This window comes from Lepidochelys olivacea, assembly GCF_965140295.1.
Source record: "Lepidochelys olivacea isolate rLepOli2 genome assembly, chromosome: 8".
Taxonomy (NCBI): Eukaryota; Metazoa; Chordata; order Testudines; family Cheloniidae; genus Lepidochelys; species Lepidochelys olivacea.
The window spans coordinates 95,678,475-95,694,194 of record NC_140418.1 but is presented as its reverse complement, the minus strand read 5'-3'; the positions used below and the strand labels follow the sequence as shown (position 1 = coordinate 95,694,194).

The 15,720-nt window shown below is 46.0% G+C and overlaps 1 protein-coding gene across 4 annotated transcripts in view; it reads left to right on the top strand.

Moving 5' to 3' along the window:
- ACOT11 (acyl-CoA thioesterase 11) overlaps window positions 1-15,720 on the top strand; it is an 87,269-nt gene that overhangs the window by 42,663 nt on the left and 28,886 nt on the right. For all 4 annotated transcript variants that reach the window (XM_084637593.1, XM_084637592.1, XM_084637590.1 and 1 more), the window contains 3 exons: window positions 2,592-2,772; window positions 6,480-6,549; window positions 15,062-15,122. In XM_084637593.1, the coding sequence (XP_084493719.1) occupies window positions 2,634-2,772; window positions 6,480-6,549; window positions 15,062-15,122 (270 nt within the window). In that variant the 5' untranslated portion in view covers window positions 2,592-2,633. The remainder of the gene's footprint in view (window positions 1-2,591; window positions 2,773-6,479; window positions 6,550-15,061; window positions 15,123-15,720) is intronic.

Here is a 15,720-nt window from a genome sequence, read left to right as displayed (position 1 = left end):
TACTTGACACACATTGTAATCTCTAACCTGAGAATTGAACCATTTCTGGAACGTCGTATAACAGTAGCTATGGAAACAGAGCTCTCCTATTAGACAAGCAGGAAGGAGGATAAAGCTGCTTTGAGAGACTGCGCTGTGTTCAGCTGTGCCAAGCCCAAAAGGACAGGGACATTTCAACAGCAAAGGCTTAATTTTGAAAACAAAACCATTTAGATGTTGCTTGCAGACCGTATGAAAGAGAAGCTGCTGCAGCACGGACTTTGTATAAAGAGATGCTGCTCGCTCAGAAAGAAGAAGAAAGTTGAGGAACAAAATCTAGACGGGTGTCTGGTCAGTTACTCATCAGAGGTCAAGTTCATCCCTGCTGTAACTTCACTGATCTAAAAGGACAAAGCGCGGTTGTCTAGTCAGTTTAAAAAATTACTTTTCCCTGGCTGTTTTTTTGTGGTTTTACAATCACAGTTTCCATTTTTTTAGATTGTTTGTTTCTTTTTGGTGACTCCCCTGTTGCTTTGTAAAAGACTCTCAAACGGGGGAAAAGAAAAGGAGTACTTGTGAGCTACAGCTAGCTCATGAAAGCTTATGCTCAAATAAATTGGTTAGTTTCTAAGGTGCCACAAATACTCCTTTTCTTTTTGCGAATACAGACTAACATGGCTGCTACCCTGAAACAGGGGAAACTGACTTTACAGAGGAAGCTATGAAACTGGATAGGTACAAACTACTGTGCATCCACAAAGCAAACTAAAATAAATATGCTTCTCCCCCCTCCCCGCCCCCTCACTCTCTAAACTTTTTATTTATTTTTTAGGTTAGTGTCCCTTTACTTGGAGTTGCACTCAGGAACAAATTTGGCTTCATGAGTCAGAGATGTTCAATTTGCATAAAGCCGAAGCAGCCGGACAAATGGAGAAGTAGACAGGTCCAGATCTATGGATAATCTGGCTAGTAAAACACTGAGTTCTGAGAAGTAGATTAGTGTGTTGCTATTTTCTCTTTTATTTATTAAAGATGTGGAATGTATCCTGTTTCAAAGAGCCCAAGGCTCAAATATGGTACATAGTATGTGGAATAAACTACTGCAGGAGTTGTTGCTGTTCCTATCAGTCTGACTGTAGATGGGCATGGCAACGTGGGGTCTGTATTTGATCTGATAGTGTTCAGAGAGTACTAGAGTGGCCAGCCCTGCAAACAGGCCGTGATCTGAAAACCATGCTGTGCTCTTTCTGATTTGAAAGCAGGCTGGTGGAAAATTTTCCATCTAAACTGTTTTTAACAGAAAATTGGGTCTTGGAATAAATGATTTTTTTCTTTTGAAAAGTGTTGGCTTTCTGTGGAGAATTTATATTTCATGCTATACTGAAAACTGAAATATTTTGGCTGGTAACTGAAATATTTTGATTTAAAAATGGCATTGTGGTGCCTCATGGGAGTTGTAGTCCCAGCTGCCTTATCCTCCCATTCTCTTTCGTGGGATTAAACTCTCTGGCTGGACTATACCTTCCACAATGCACTACTTTCTCTGCTCTTGGTGAGGGGAGGAAGTTTGTCAGGAGCCCCTGGCCCTGGCCTACCATGGGACTACAGCAGCCACAAGGTGCCATTTGAATCAAAATATTTTGGTTTTCATTGTTGAGATTTTCCAAGGGAGAAAGAAGAGAGTATTTTCTGCCCAGCACTGTTTCCAATTCCTGCCTGGTAGCAAGAGGTGAGCCAGAACCAAAACCTCCCCAGTCACCACTGCACCCCAAACTTTGGGGCAGTATGGGTCCAGACCCAGTTTGTGGCCTGGCTTAGCCCCATCTCCAGGAGCGAAGATTCATTTGGAACTTGGCTGGCAATTCTGCCCACCCTGGCTGCGAGCTCTTTGGAGCTGAGCACCAAGTGGCCCCTTTCTTGGTGTTGTATAGATGATAAATAATGATGCCCAAGGCAGAACCGAATGCTGCCCACCCTCCCTATCTGGGCTGGTTCTGCTGTGCTAACCAGAAAGGAGAAACGGCTTTTTTGCCAGTCAGGTAAGTGATACACATGTAAGAAGGTGCCACTTTTACACAGGCGTTCTTCTGATAACAGCCATGCTTTGGGGGGGATTTTAACGAGTTAGATGCTCAGTTCCATGAAATTTCAGTGTCGCTGGGGAATTGAGGGCTTACCACCCTGGGCCTCCTTTGACACTCCCTATCTTTGCATTCTAGCTGAGCAAAGTGTGTGGTTCTCTCCTCCCCCGAGGCTAATGGGAAAAGGGAATCTTGCTTTTTAAAAAAAATATTTTTTTAACCTGGACTGTTGCATGCGTTCCTGCTGTGTCTCCCCCAAATGCTTTACAGTAGGGGGCTATTTCTTAGCCCCAAGCCTTGCAAGCTGATGGCATAGGACCTTTCCAGCCCTGAGCCTTAAGGGGCAAGCAGACGCTGCTTCTATCAACGGGGTGTGGGAGAGTCCCTCTCTCCAAAGCACCTTGCCTGAGGTAGCCATGAGCCCTTCCTGCCCCTTTGCACACCTGTGTGGGGCTGTGGCGTGGGGCAGGCTGCAGCCGGGCCCCTGCTTGCTGCCCCAGGAGCTGAGTTCCAGTGTGTTCTCCCCAATAGGGCTCAGGGTCTGCACTGCCCGCTGCCGATCCAGCGCTGGGCATGGAGAGCAGGGAGCGGTATCGCAATCCCACCGAGGTGCAGATGAGCCAGCTGGTGCTGCCGTGCCACACAAACCACCGCGGCGAGCTGAGCATCGGGCAGCTGCTGAAGTGGATTGACACCACAGCCTGTCTTTCTGGTAAGCGGAGCTGCGCCGCGGAGTTTGGCCGCCCACCAGGAGCTACACCCTAAGGCTGCCAACTTGCTAATTTCTGAAAACTGGACGCTACAGCAGGAGAGCCGGAACCTCCACCCACCCCACTTCTTTCCCCGAGGCCCTGCCCCCATCACTCACTGCTCTCTCCCCTCCCCCTTCCTCCTTGCTCGATCCCTTCCCCCAACCAGCTGGGCTTCCTCTGCTCAGGGCTAGGACAGGAGCCTGCCTGCCCACGAGATGCAGGTAGGAGGTGCCCTCAGTTGAACAGGGGGGTTGACGACCCAGCCCCTCCTCCCTTGGCCCCCTGACCTGTGGTAGCTGGACTTTTGGTGTCCAGTCAGTACATGCGATCGGACACTGTGTACTGGGCCCCTTTCAACTGGACATCCGGCAACACTGGCATTTGCTGGGCTAGCTCGGGGCTTTAGGGCTGCTTGTAAGGTAGGCCAGGCCAGTTCTGATCCAAACCACGTTTTTTGTGCACTGCCTGACCCTTGTTTTCTTTCACTCACCTCCATTCTCCATAGAACTCGCCCGCCTTCCTGTTGGCCATGAAATCAGCTGATGTACCCCCTCATTTCTCTATAGAGACTAGAGAACATCCCTGAATAAAGGATGTAACCTTGTCACAGATTTCTATTCCCAGGTACCTCAATAGTGATCTGTTCAGTGCTTGGTCTGAACATCGATGGGACACCACCATGGTACCATCTCCATGGCTTGTCTTCAAATGAGTCATGGGGTCCCCCATTCTGTGGGATCTTCCCTCCCCCCCCCCCTCCAGCTCCCTCTCCTCTCTGCCCATCTGATGAGGTCATAAGAGCTCAAACTGTCGGGATGGAAGTTGTTGTGGACAGGATACCTCTGAAAAGGGACAGGCTAAAATATAATAGAGAGCTAAGAGTACAGCCTCTGCTACAGGAATTTCATCTGATCAAGTATTAACAGAGGAAACGTGACCTATAAAGAGAATATGTAGGAACAGCATTGGTAAAAACTAGCTAGCAGATGTGTTCCTGCTATTAAAAGGTCCAGTCCATTTCTTGGCTAATGCAGGAGTGTGCTTGTCAAGCCGTCTGTAGTGGCTCAAGAGCATGAGTGCCAACCTCAGAGCAGACTCCTGGTCTAACCACTAGGCGAGACTGCCCGCATCCCAATCCTACGACACCAATTCAGCAGAACGGTTAAGTGTGTGCCATTGAAACCAGGGGACTTGCTCTTGAAGTTTAGCACATGCTAGTAGTGCTTTGGTGGTGAGGGATGGGATTACTCTCATCTGCTGAAGTGTTTTGCTGAACTGGGGCCAAGGGGAGGACGCTAAACTAGATGGATCAATAACCTTGTCAGGTACAGCAGTTCTGTCCCCGTAGAACAGGGTTATGTCTGTGAGTGTGTTCAGACTATGGGACATATGGTTGACAAGTTCTGTATCTTAACATGACAACAAAGGGGGAAAACAAACAGGAAAACTTAAATGTGGAGGGGAAGCAAATAAAAGGGGGTGACGGATCTAGTCCTTAAATGAAAGGGTTTTCAAATTACTGGGGGATCAAATATGAAGGTGAGCTGGGGTGCAATTCAGAACAAAGCATCAGTGAGATGGTGAGGGAAATCCTGGCAAACTGGTCTCACGGGAGTTCCCCAGAAACCGAAGAAGTGAGATCCCAGTAGGATTAGCATGGAAGAGGATCCTGCTTCTTAAGAGGTGGGTGGGTAGATCTGAGAGCTCTCCCAAAGATAACACAATTGTGCAATTTACTGTAATGAAACTCTGCTCTAGGATTAAGACTCTGATGCCACAGTTTGAGTTCTTCCTTGTGGTCTGGGATGTGGGTCTGTGGAAGGCTCTTATGAAGTGGTCCACAGAAGGAAAAGGTTGGAGAACCCCCTCTTAGAAAATGTAACGCTGGCAGGGCCGAAATGGTGACATTGTCCCCCCGTGTGTATGAGAGACTCAGATGTAATAGTCCTGTAGATTAGCTGTCTGCAGTGTCCAGCTGTAGGTGCTGTCACAGCATGGTGTTCATGCAGCGCTTGCTAAGGCTGTGTCACCACGCATCTTGCGGTACCATGTTTTCAAGGGTTATCTGTGGTTACATACAGCATAGCTACTAAACTCACCCTCCATTTTGGTCAATTTCGCAGTCCTAGGATTTTAAAAATCGTAAATGTCATGATTTCAGCTATTTAAATCTGAAATGTCATGCTGTTGTCACTGTAGGCGTCCTGACCCAAAAAGGAGTTTGGGAGGGGTCGTAAGATTATTGTGGCCGGGATCCAGGCAGAGCCACTGCCAGCAGCAGCGCAGAAGTCAGGATGGCATGGCAGAGTATTGCCACCCATACTACTGCGCTGCTAACTGCAGAGCTGGGCGCCCAGCCAACAGCTGCTGCTTTCCAGCTGCCCGGCTCTGAAGGCAGTGCGGAAGTCAGGGTGGCAATTCCCCCCCCCCCAAATAACTTTGTGATGCCCCCCCCCGCAACTCCCTTTTGGGTCAGGACCCCAAATTTGAGAAACGCTAGTCTCCCCTGTGAAATCTGTACAGTATAGGGTAAAAACACACAAAAGACCAGATTTCACAGTCCATGACGTGTTTTTCATGGCCGTGAATTTGGTAGGGTCCTAAGTATAGCTTCTAGTTGAAACTTGGTACCCAGGGCCTTTGCCCGCAGTCACGTTTCCTTATCAAATGAGGTTGTAAAAACCAAATAGGCATTGGGATTTAAAATAAAATGTTGGCAAGAGCTTGATACATGATGCTGTCCTTAATTGGGTTTCCAGTTTGGGGATTGCACTTCCAAGAAAGCTTTAGAGGGAGGATGGGCCAGTGATTAGGGAAGTAGGCTAGGTCTTGCAAGTCCCAGGTTCAATTCACTGTTCTGCCACAGACTTTCCGTGTGACCTTAGGCAAGTCACTTAATCTTTCGGTGCTTCAGTTCCCCATCTGTAAAAATGGGGATAATGGCACTTCCCGACCTCACAAGGGTGTTTTGAGGCTAAATACGCTCACGCTTGTGAAGCTCTTTAAGGTCTGCTGACGAAAAGCACCATATAAGAGGTAGGTATTTGTATTTATAGAACCCACGCTCTTGGAGATCTTCTAGCCACAGGAGATAACAAGGCAGTTTCCAAGGTATAGCTAGGATGTCTTTAAAATATAAACTACCCACCAATTGCTTACAAGATAAATAAACATCCTAGCAACAGACAAGAATGTGGAGGGAGACTTGAGGACACACGGATATAATTTTTTTTAAAAATCTAATCTAATTTATCTCTGTTTAGTAGAATGGACAATTGGTTTAACTGTTACAATATGTTTGACAGATTTAGGGGGAAAATCAGCGAAGAAAACTGCTCCATTAATTTGATCAGTTAGTGTACTGGGATCAGTATGTCTGTTGACTGGAAAGATCAGGCAGGTAATCTGTATGCTGGCCGATGTTAAACACATACAGCCTTTGATTAAGGGAAGTACAAATGGGCATCTTCTCCATGCAACCTGTGGTGACCCTCAACATAGAGGAAATCTTGTGTCCTACACACACTGGACAATGTGGATCTGCAGAGACCAGAGTTCCATATGTCTGTTCAAAATCTGCAACTAGAGTTGCAAGAACAGAACAAGTCCATTTATTTGGTGCACTGATTGTCTGAAGGTAACTGATGCGGTTTGTTCTCCTTTTTAGCCGAGAGACATGCTGGCTGCCCCTGCGTCACGGCTTCCGTGGATGATATCTATTTTGAGCACACGATTAGGTAAATGCCTTGCTTTCCTCTCTTGCAGTTTGCTGGCTTTGAAAAAAGTCTCTTCTTCTGCATGCAGCAAATATTCAGGAGCTGGAGTTTGTACACCATGTTAATTATCCGTTCTGTTCTGGTCAAATAAACCACATCCCCTCAACCCAGTCCAGAGGGAAGGGAATGTAAGACACAGTGGCTCTGAACCCAGAATCTGAGATGGACCCTACAATATACCTACATGTTAAGGGCTAGAATCCCCCGGGGATCTGACAATGAACAACCTCATGTTACTTATCTAATAATATTGATGTTTAGTTCATTTGGGAGGCCTCCTGGTTTTTTCTCATCATCTAGCTGCTCTTTTATTTGTTCAAGCAGCCCCCGTTGATTAAGGGTATATCTAGCTGCCAAAAACTCACCTCAGTACCCGTGGCAGTGAGTCTTAGCACCAGCTAAACTGCCATGTGCTTATGCCATGGAGCTGAAAATAGCCGTGTTCCCACTTGGGCTGGAGCCTGGGCTCTGAGACTCATCCCCCGCACAGGGCTGCAGAGCCCAGGCTCCCGCCTGAGCGGGAATGTTTAACACTGGTAATTTTAGCCTCACAGCAGGAGCCCGAGTCACTTGACCCTGGCTTTGAGCCTTGCTGCTGCAGGGATGGCTTTTTTTGTTTGCATTTTGCGGTGAACATGTAGTGTTTATAGCCCAGAAGACAAGGCTGTCTGTAAATACCTCTGTAGCACCTTTTCATTCAAGGATCTCCAGTCCCTTGATAACCATTAACTAAACCCGACAACATGCCAGGAAGAGTAGGTAAGGAGATATAGGGATCATTGCTTCACCCACAGCTGAAATGCAGCCAGCTCTGGGGTGGAACACAGAAGTTGTCTAATGGCATGTGATAATGTAACGTTCTAGTGTGCAGTCAGAAGTGAAGAAGTACGTTTAATTCTAAACTCCTTGCTGTCTCCATAAGCTTTGTTGAATGAAATACCGTACTGCACTGCATGTGGACTTATTCATAATCTTACTGGCTTAGAAGACCTAATGCCTCCTACAGTGAGAGCACTGTGTGTGGCTCTGTGAAGAACTTCAGATCCAGCGAAGTTTCTGAACTTTTGAGTGCAAGCAATCTAAGATGCCATTTCCCTGAAAATGTTAATACTTTTTTAAAGGCTCCCTGTGATTTGCAGGTATTGCATTATTAAAGGGACACACACAGTTTGTGAGCTCGGGCCAACATTTGTTCATCAGCAGATTTGAGAGCTGTAGATACAAGATATCTTAATGTCCTCAAGCCCCTTTACAATTTAGAAAAGGTCAGTTAGTTCATTGCATATCTTCCTTTCTTCTAATGTCCATGGCATGACTAGGAGCTACCATCACAGTTCTAAACCATCCCTTATGGCTCTAAATGCGCGGCTGCTCCTGAAGGTAGTGGCTGCATCCAGCAGTCATGCGTCTTCTGTCCTGTCAGACCTCCTAGGAAAATCCTGATGATGCATTAACTGCTAATGGACAGTCCCTTGATGGGTAAACTGATTCAGATAGGAGAACTGACCTGAACCTTGACCCAAACCTCAAGCCTTTATTGGAGGCTTATTTTTTAATGTATTCCATTTATTTTACATCTGATTCTTGTCCCAGTCAGACGCAGGAAGGAGAGGAGAGGTGGTACCTGTATCTCTAACCTGACAGGAGGTAGAAGGCACAGTACCAGAAATTTCACACCCGTCTGTTCTTAGGAGACAAGCAGCCAGCTATTGAGCCTTGAGAGCTTGAGATGAGCGTTCAGTCACCTGTTCGGATTGTTTTCTAAACCAAACCTTGACATCTATTTTTTTTTTTTTTTAAGTGTGTCTCATTGCTAACCTGCAGCAGCTGGAGTAGACTATCCAGCAGCAAACTTAATGAAGTAATAATAAGCTAGATCAAACCCCTCTCTTCTGTTTGAAAGAGATCCAGAAGGCAGCTAGTTCAATAATGGAGTGGCACAGGATTAATTACAGGCATACCAGTCATGTACCGGATGAAAAATCCTTTGGCAAGACTTCTTCAGTGTTACAATGCCCCAGACAGAACATTAACATGTCATATGTTTAACTGTACTTTTGTTGCTCTGTCAATATATAAAATATAGACAAATGACACCTAGATGGCTCAGGAATTGGGAGTAGCTGTGGATACTTCTCCCTTGAGCAATAGTTTCAATCTGTCCTAGGCCAGTAGTGATAAAAGTTCCCACTTTGGCTACTGATAGGTGGCCTGTGCGAAATGATTTGGGTATTTTGGTTGGTTTGTTAGATCATCCTTATGTGAGATTGACTAGATGAGAAACAGAGCCCTGTTCCTAGAAGCAGGCATTGCCTTTGCTCATGCTGCTAACTTTTAAGTGGATAAACGGAGATCTGTCTCACGTGCAATCACTTTGACGTCTCTCAGCAATCCTCCATTCTATTTAAAATCTATAGCAAAATCACAAAGGGGATCCAAGATAGTAGCCAATATTAGTAAAAATCAAATTAATAAAGGGAAATGTTAATTTGTGAGAAGCTTTTTTTTTTAAAAAAAAAAAAGAGGATTGGTGATTTTGGAATCTCCCACTAATCTTTTGGTAATTATGTTAATAGACTTTGATTTATTTGATGAAATAAAGTGAAAAATGGCCAGGTGATTGTTTAAAATAATTTAATCTTGAAGACCAATTCCTCTACATCTTGTCTGTGCTCCAGAGATGGAGACACCATCATGTAATGTGCCACCTTTTATGTGTGTGTTAGGAATTTATGGCCCTTGTTATGTAGACAGCTGATAAATAGCAGACGGCTGATAAATAGAATGCCGTGGGAACATACAGCCTTACCAGTATGTCTTAGAGAGTGCTCTGAGGCTTCTTAAAAATGTTAAAGTAACTAAATCAAGCCTCTGGATTCAACCACGTACTCTAAATAAGCTTTAAACACAGGTATTTGTGACTCTTGTTTTAACATTCCCTTTTAATTCTGTAGTCTACTGGTGCTGAAGCTAGGTAGCGGTTGGACCCAGTTGCGATAGATGGTATGGAGAGATCTAAGCTAGCTAGCTACCTTCAACTCCCATCAGCCACTGGGAGCAGGCTTCAATCTCGAACCTGGTTTAAACCTGCCAGCCCCAGTGGCTGATGGGAGTTGGCCACCTTTCTCCAGGACAGCCATTGAGCTGGTTACTCTGCATGCAGTAAGACTGAACAAGATCCAAACCTGAGAGGGATGGGGAGAGATTCCCTTTCCCTCCTGAAAGGAGTCTTGTGTTTGTATTTCCAGGCTCAGGCCTGGCATTGCTTGTCAGCTAGGTAGGAAGGCAGATTGCCATCTAATAGATCAGGGCTGACTAGTAGTTCTCCCATAAGAGTTTCTACAAACATTCAGAGAAAACTCATCAAGTTTGGACCTATATAGATTTGGACTCCATGGTGGAAACCCTGTAATCCTGCTGACCTGCCCTTGCTGCTTCTCCACTGTGGTGCAGGGAAAAGATCCCTATATGAAAAATGAATTAGCTGAAAATGAGTGAAATCTCCAAAAGCTGGCTGTTTTGTTTGGAATGGCCTTTTGGGGACTCTCCCTTGCCACCCAATATGATGATAGTTAGATGCCTGACGTAGCAAATTTTGATGAGAGTGAGAGAGTTGCCATTTTCCTAGGAGGGTTAGAGTCCAAACTATATCTTCCAAGTAGAGATCACAAAACTTTCCAGAGGCATTTGGGGTGGAGAGGGGCTGAGAGGTTCTCAAGAATTCACCTTCATAGAAACCAGGAATCGAGGCTAATCCTTGCTATTCCTCCATTCAGGCATTAGGCAGATGTGAGGGGGACAGCTGTGTTCTGCGAAACTGAGCGGGATTACAAGTGGTCCTGCACAGGGCTCTAGTTGGTACCGCTCCAGTGACTGGCCACAGTAGAGAGCCAGAATTCTCCTTCTCCAAAGTCATGGCGCTATCATTGCCAGCTTGTCCTGGGCTGGAAGCTTGACGTTGCTCTAAGGTCTCATCCTCTTCAGAAAGAAACCTTTTAATGAAGCTTAAACTCCTATTTTTAACAATTGAGCCAGGGGACTTGATGTGGACTAGTCACATTGAGCTTCATGCTAGGAGCAGGGTTTACCCCCGACTAGCTGACCTGATGCTGATCCTGGCTTGTCCTCTTCGACACTGTCCTGTCACCAAACGCACTGTGGAGAATCACGTTCAGTTGTGTTTAGATCTCCTAGTGAAGATGGGCCAGGACTGTGCTTTCCTGCTCGGTGGTGTGCTGAATGATCTGGAGAAAGCAGCTAGCTGAGGAGTTCTTTTTCTGAAACGCTCTTCCTAGGCAAGGCTCTCTGTCTCTAGAGCATGACTGGGGTCACTCGGGAGCCCAATGTCAGCTTAGAACAAAAAAGGTAAAAACATCCCAGCCCGTGTTTTTGCGCTTCCAGGCTGGGGCGGAACAATGGCTCTCTGCTGCTTTGACTTCTATGGCTGATTTTGGTGCAGACCAAGACCTTGTACAGGACTTGGAACTGTCTGGACAGAGAAATCCAGCTCGCTGGGACTCCTGCCTAGTCATGGAAGTCAGGGGCAGTCTAGTGATCTCACTAAATCAGTGTGTGCTGTGCTGTTGGTTTGTGTCTCAGGATGATCAGAAGCGCTGTAGAGGTCAGGATATCTGCCCTCTCCTTCCCCCTCCCTCATCTCTTCACATCTTTGCTCCACACCTGTCCTGTTACTCTCTTCTCCCCACCCCCTTCCCTTCTGTGTCCCCTCTCCCTTCACTTTTCTTTCCTTTTAGCTGATCCCGTCGTAACTAAACCCAGCCCCGCAAAACGTACTGGAGCTAGTGTGCTGTTCATCACATTGGTCACTCTGCTTGTGTGTTCTGCCTCTTCCCTCGCTCGGCGTCTGTCTTGTCTAGTTGGACTGTAATCTCTTTGGGGCAGGGACCACCTACTATTGTGTTTGTACCATGCCGATCACCACCTTGGTTGGCCCTTAAACATCACCATAATAAACAGGATTAATAATAACAACATCTGAGGGTCAGAGGCCGAAGGTTAGGGGGCCATTCTGGTCTAATAACCGGGGTCGCTCTTTTGGCACGAGTTCTGCAGGCTCATGGGAATTGGTGCCTGAGCCTCTGTTGGCTCGTTAATGGGCTCCTGTTGTAGACGGAGCGGGATTGGAACATTTTAGAAGTGATCGTTACAATTAGTGCTATCCGGCCTCGTGTGTGGTCACTGCCTCGGGGTGGTGTCTGCTTTGCATAAAGAGCCAGCAGTCGCCACTTGCATACACACACCCCTTGGTCATCGATGGAGAGAGAATTCCGGGCCTTCAGTAATAAAGCATGTGCCCCTCCCACTCGAGAGCAAGGAGGGAGCCTGGAAGCTGTATGTAATTAGCCGTCTGCTACAGACCCTGCAGCCAGCTGCTAGGACACCTGATTGCATGTGCTGTGCCTGTGTGTGTGTACGTGCTTGCCAGGACTTGTGGGCCAGCCATGTGTATCTCTGGAGAAGATCCATCATGTAAAACGTGGTGAGGTGGGAGGGAACGCAGGCAGCAGGGATTAAACTGGAACAATGTATAGCTCTTCTGCCGAAAAGCTGTAGCCATCTTTATCTGTGGAGGAATTACCTGAAACATGAGGTCCTGTTTCAATAAGCTCATCTAGATTGATTTCACCGGTATCTTAAAGCAGGTCTGAACCCTGCTGCTGTCTGTGCCGTAACGTTCCTGCCTTTCGTCACTGCTACTGCAGGAGTGTTGGGATTGCTGAGCACACACCGCTCCAGAGAAGATCTGAAAGGTCATTGGGCCAGTAACCTGCCCCCTTGGAAAGCTTTGTATGTTCACCGCTCCAGAGGTTTCAGTGGGCGCTGTGGGCTCACCTGCAGGGATCCCTTAAGGGAGTCTGTAGTAGAACCTGGAACTGAACCCAGATTTCCTAAGCCCTAGTTCAGGGCCTTCTGCACAAGGCTGTCCTTCCTCCGAGGGTGGGCCTTATCCAAGGACCTGATCCAAAGGCCACTGAAGCCAATGGGAGCCTTTATATTAATTCCAGTGGGCTTTGGATCAGTTCCATAGTCTGTCTCTTTGTTTCCTTTGAGGGCATGGTGTGTTTTATTTCCCTCTCCACACACCCCACAACCGGGGAGAGAAACACATTTTAAAAAAAACAGGAAAATAGGACTTTGTAAAACCACAGATATTGGCAGTGGGTACGTGCAGTTCCTGAAACTACTCACTTAGCTTTTAAGAAGAACTGACTAGATTTCAGATTGACAGTGTCCCTTTAAGTGTGTGCTGGTATGTGTGTCAGAGGGCTCGACTGTGGGCTCATCTCAAGAAGAGACCTGTGAGTGAGTTCATGCACCCTGGCACCGGCTCTTAGCTTTTACAGCACTGGGCTGTATCAGGTGCAAGAAGTGAAGAGAGAAAGCTGATTGGGTCTCATGGGGTTAGGGGAGCTCTAAGGCCAGAGGTCTGTCCCACTAAGGCTTTGACTTCCTGACTCCAGTTCTGTCCATTCTAATGCAGTCTACAGCAAAAATCAATGTGAGCAAATGGAAAACTACTTCTAAAAATGCACAGTATTGGATAAACAGCAAACACTAGGCTAGGCAGGGGGCAATCTGGGGCTACTTTTTACCATGCAAAGTGGGAATGTTCTACTGTGTTACCACCTCTTCCTAGTCTCCTCCCACATCCCCGCCCTTTGTCTACTGAGTCTAGTCCATTCACCTTATGCATCTTATCGTAAACTTAAAGTGTGAACTCTCTAGGGGCAGGAATTGTAATCTTGTTACCCTGTTTGTATAGTTCTTACCACACTGGGACCCTGATCCCCAGAGTTCCCATTCAGGGTGACAGCAACAGAAATAATCCATGAATCCAACAAAACCAAAGGTTATTCCTAAAATGTGGTGAAGTGAGTTCTGTAGATGACGTACAATACACTGAGAGCGGACAATGTCCTTTGTACCCATACCCTCCTTTTCTTTTGTATCAGACAGATTCAAATAATGCCTCCCTGGCAGCAGCATGGGAAGAACGATGTCTGGTATGAATACGGAAAGTTACAGCAGTAGACTAGATTTAGCAGCTGGCCTAACCTAGTGGTGGTGTGTTATAGTAGCATTAACCTGATTGACACCAGTGTTCAGTACCTACTGGCTTTGACATGCACTGAGGCCATTCTATTAAACTCTGCATTTTTTCTGTAATCCGAGATCACTTTTATGCCAACACCAAGCCAGCCTCTACTGGAATTGAGAAGAGCCGGCATTCCCAAGGAGGTGTGATGTAAAATGTAGCGTTAGCTGGCCGTTCACTGCTCTGGCTTCTAGAAAACGTAACTAACGATATGCAGCTTCTTCTCTCGGACCAAGGGCTCATGTCTGTGCCTACAAACTCTCAGGGCGACTCCCAAAATCTAGGGTGTTCTGCATCTTGTAGGATTGAACCTCCAATGTGCACTATATCAGAGGCAGATGGTTTTCCTCACTAAGAGGGCATAGGTATGGCATGTGTCATGCTCAACTGGAATGAAATTGTAGTGAAACTTTACAGTACATCCACTTCCATACTCTCACGCTTGCTGCAGTGATCACAAATGTAATATTTGTCAGCTTTTTGCAAATTTTTTTCTTATTAGAGGCAGCTGACTCAACAACACTGATCATGTTCTACAAGAGAGCCCTGACTGTTCTACAGTAGTGCCTATTACATGCCGCTGCTTACGCGTAGCGCCTAAGATGGCTACAATGGAAATAGAACTGAAGGAAGGAAAATGTTTCTCTCTTTTTGCATCTTGTTTGGCAGTTTCCTTGTTTTCCGTGTAGAGTGGGCCCATCAGTTTCCTTGGGTCTTTCCCTTGGGGGACAGAAACGTTTTGGAAAAACAAGAAAATTGGATTTTAAATCCCCCAAAACTAGTAAAGAAGCTTGGGGGCAGGAGTGGGGTCTGAAATTACTTTGAATCCAACTCTTGTAAAAACTGACTAGATTTCAAGTTGGTTTCGTCTTTTAACAGGCTGATTTACTTAACTTTCGCAGTTCCTGACTTTTGAGGGATTACCTGTGCCGTGTTGCAGTAGCATTAACGTTGTTTTTTTGCCTTTAATTTCTAGTTGTTTTTTTTAAAGGCGATGGGAGGATGTTCAGTTTTATAACACATTAGTTGGCAAAGTCTAGCTGGTGTCTAGCAGTATCCTAAATCAAGAAATGCAATTTTCTGAACAGGGATTGGTCTGATTTCTTTAGGTAGGAAGGGTGCGTGCATGTGTGCACTTTTATAGTTAGTTTAAGGCCAATATGATGGCAGCTTAGCACAAAAGCTGCTGCATTTCTTATCAATAGAGGAAGGTACCTGCCATGCTGCTCCTACCAATCAGGCTGCGAAAGGTGCTGCTTTCTGTTGTAGCACTGTTGGTTTCCAACTTGTGTTTTGTGTCTCTAGCAAGGACGATTGGCATCTTCCACTGATACCTTATTGTATTCTTTTTTCCAGTGTTGGGCAAGTTGTTAACATCAAAGCCAAAGTAAACCGAGCCTTTAACTCTAGCATGGAGGTTTGTATGCTTTAACCTGCTATCTTTTGGGGCTTCCTACTCTCCAGCTTTACTGTGACCCTGCATGTCAGTGCCTACTGTGTACCCAAGTATAAGGGATTCTTCTTTTCTCTTTCCTTAACTTCGACCATTTTAATAATCGAGTAGTAATCCCTAGAGGGTGATTCTATTCTGCAAGTCTTTGGTGTGTGTGTTGGTCTCCTTTGTTCAGGGGAGTGTCAGTATCAATGTTTCCTCTACTTTTTGACAGGCCGTGTGCGCAAAAAATTTCATCTGTGCAAATTTTTGTGCACGTGGTGTTTCACCATGTGCGCGGTGTTTAGGATCTGTGTGTGTGTGTGCAGTTTAGAGGGAACAGTGGACAGTATGATCTGGGGTGTCTGGTTTTCACTTTGGTGATCAGGGAACTAGCCTTATGATCTGTTCACTAGAAAACAGTGTAACTTGCAATGCAGTTGTTGCTCTCACTGTTCCTGTTAAAGGGAATCAAAATGATCAGTTGCTAAACTGGGACCAAGCACCAGGACGCTGTGTAGAGCTAGCATACAAACACAACCTCTTCCTCTTCCAAATAATTCTTCGCTGGATTTGAATCCTC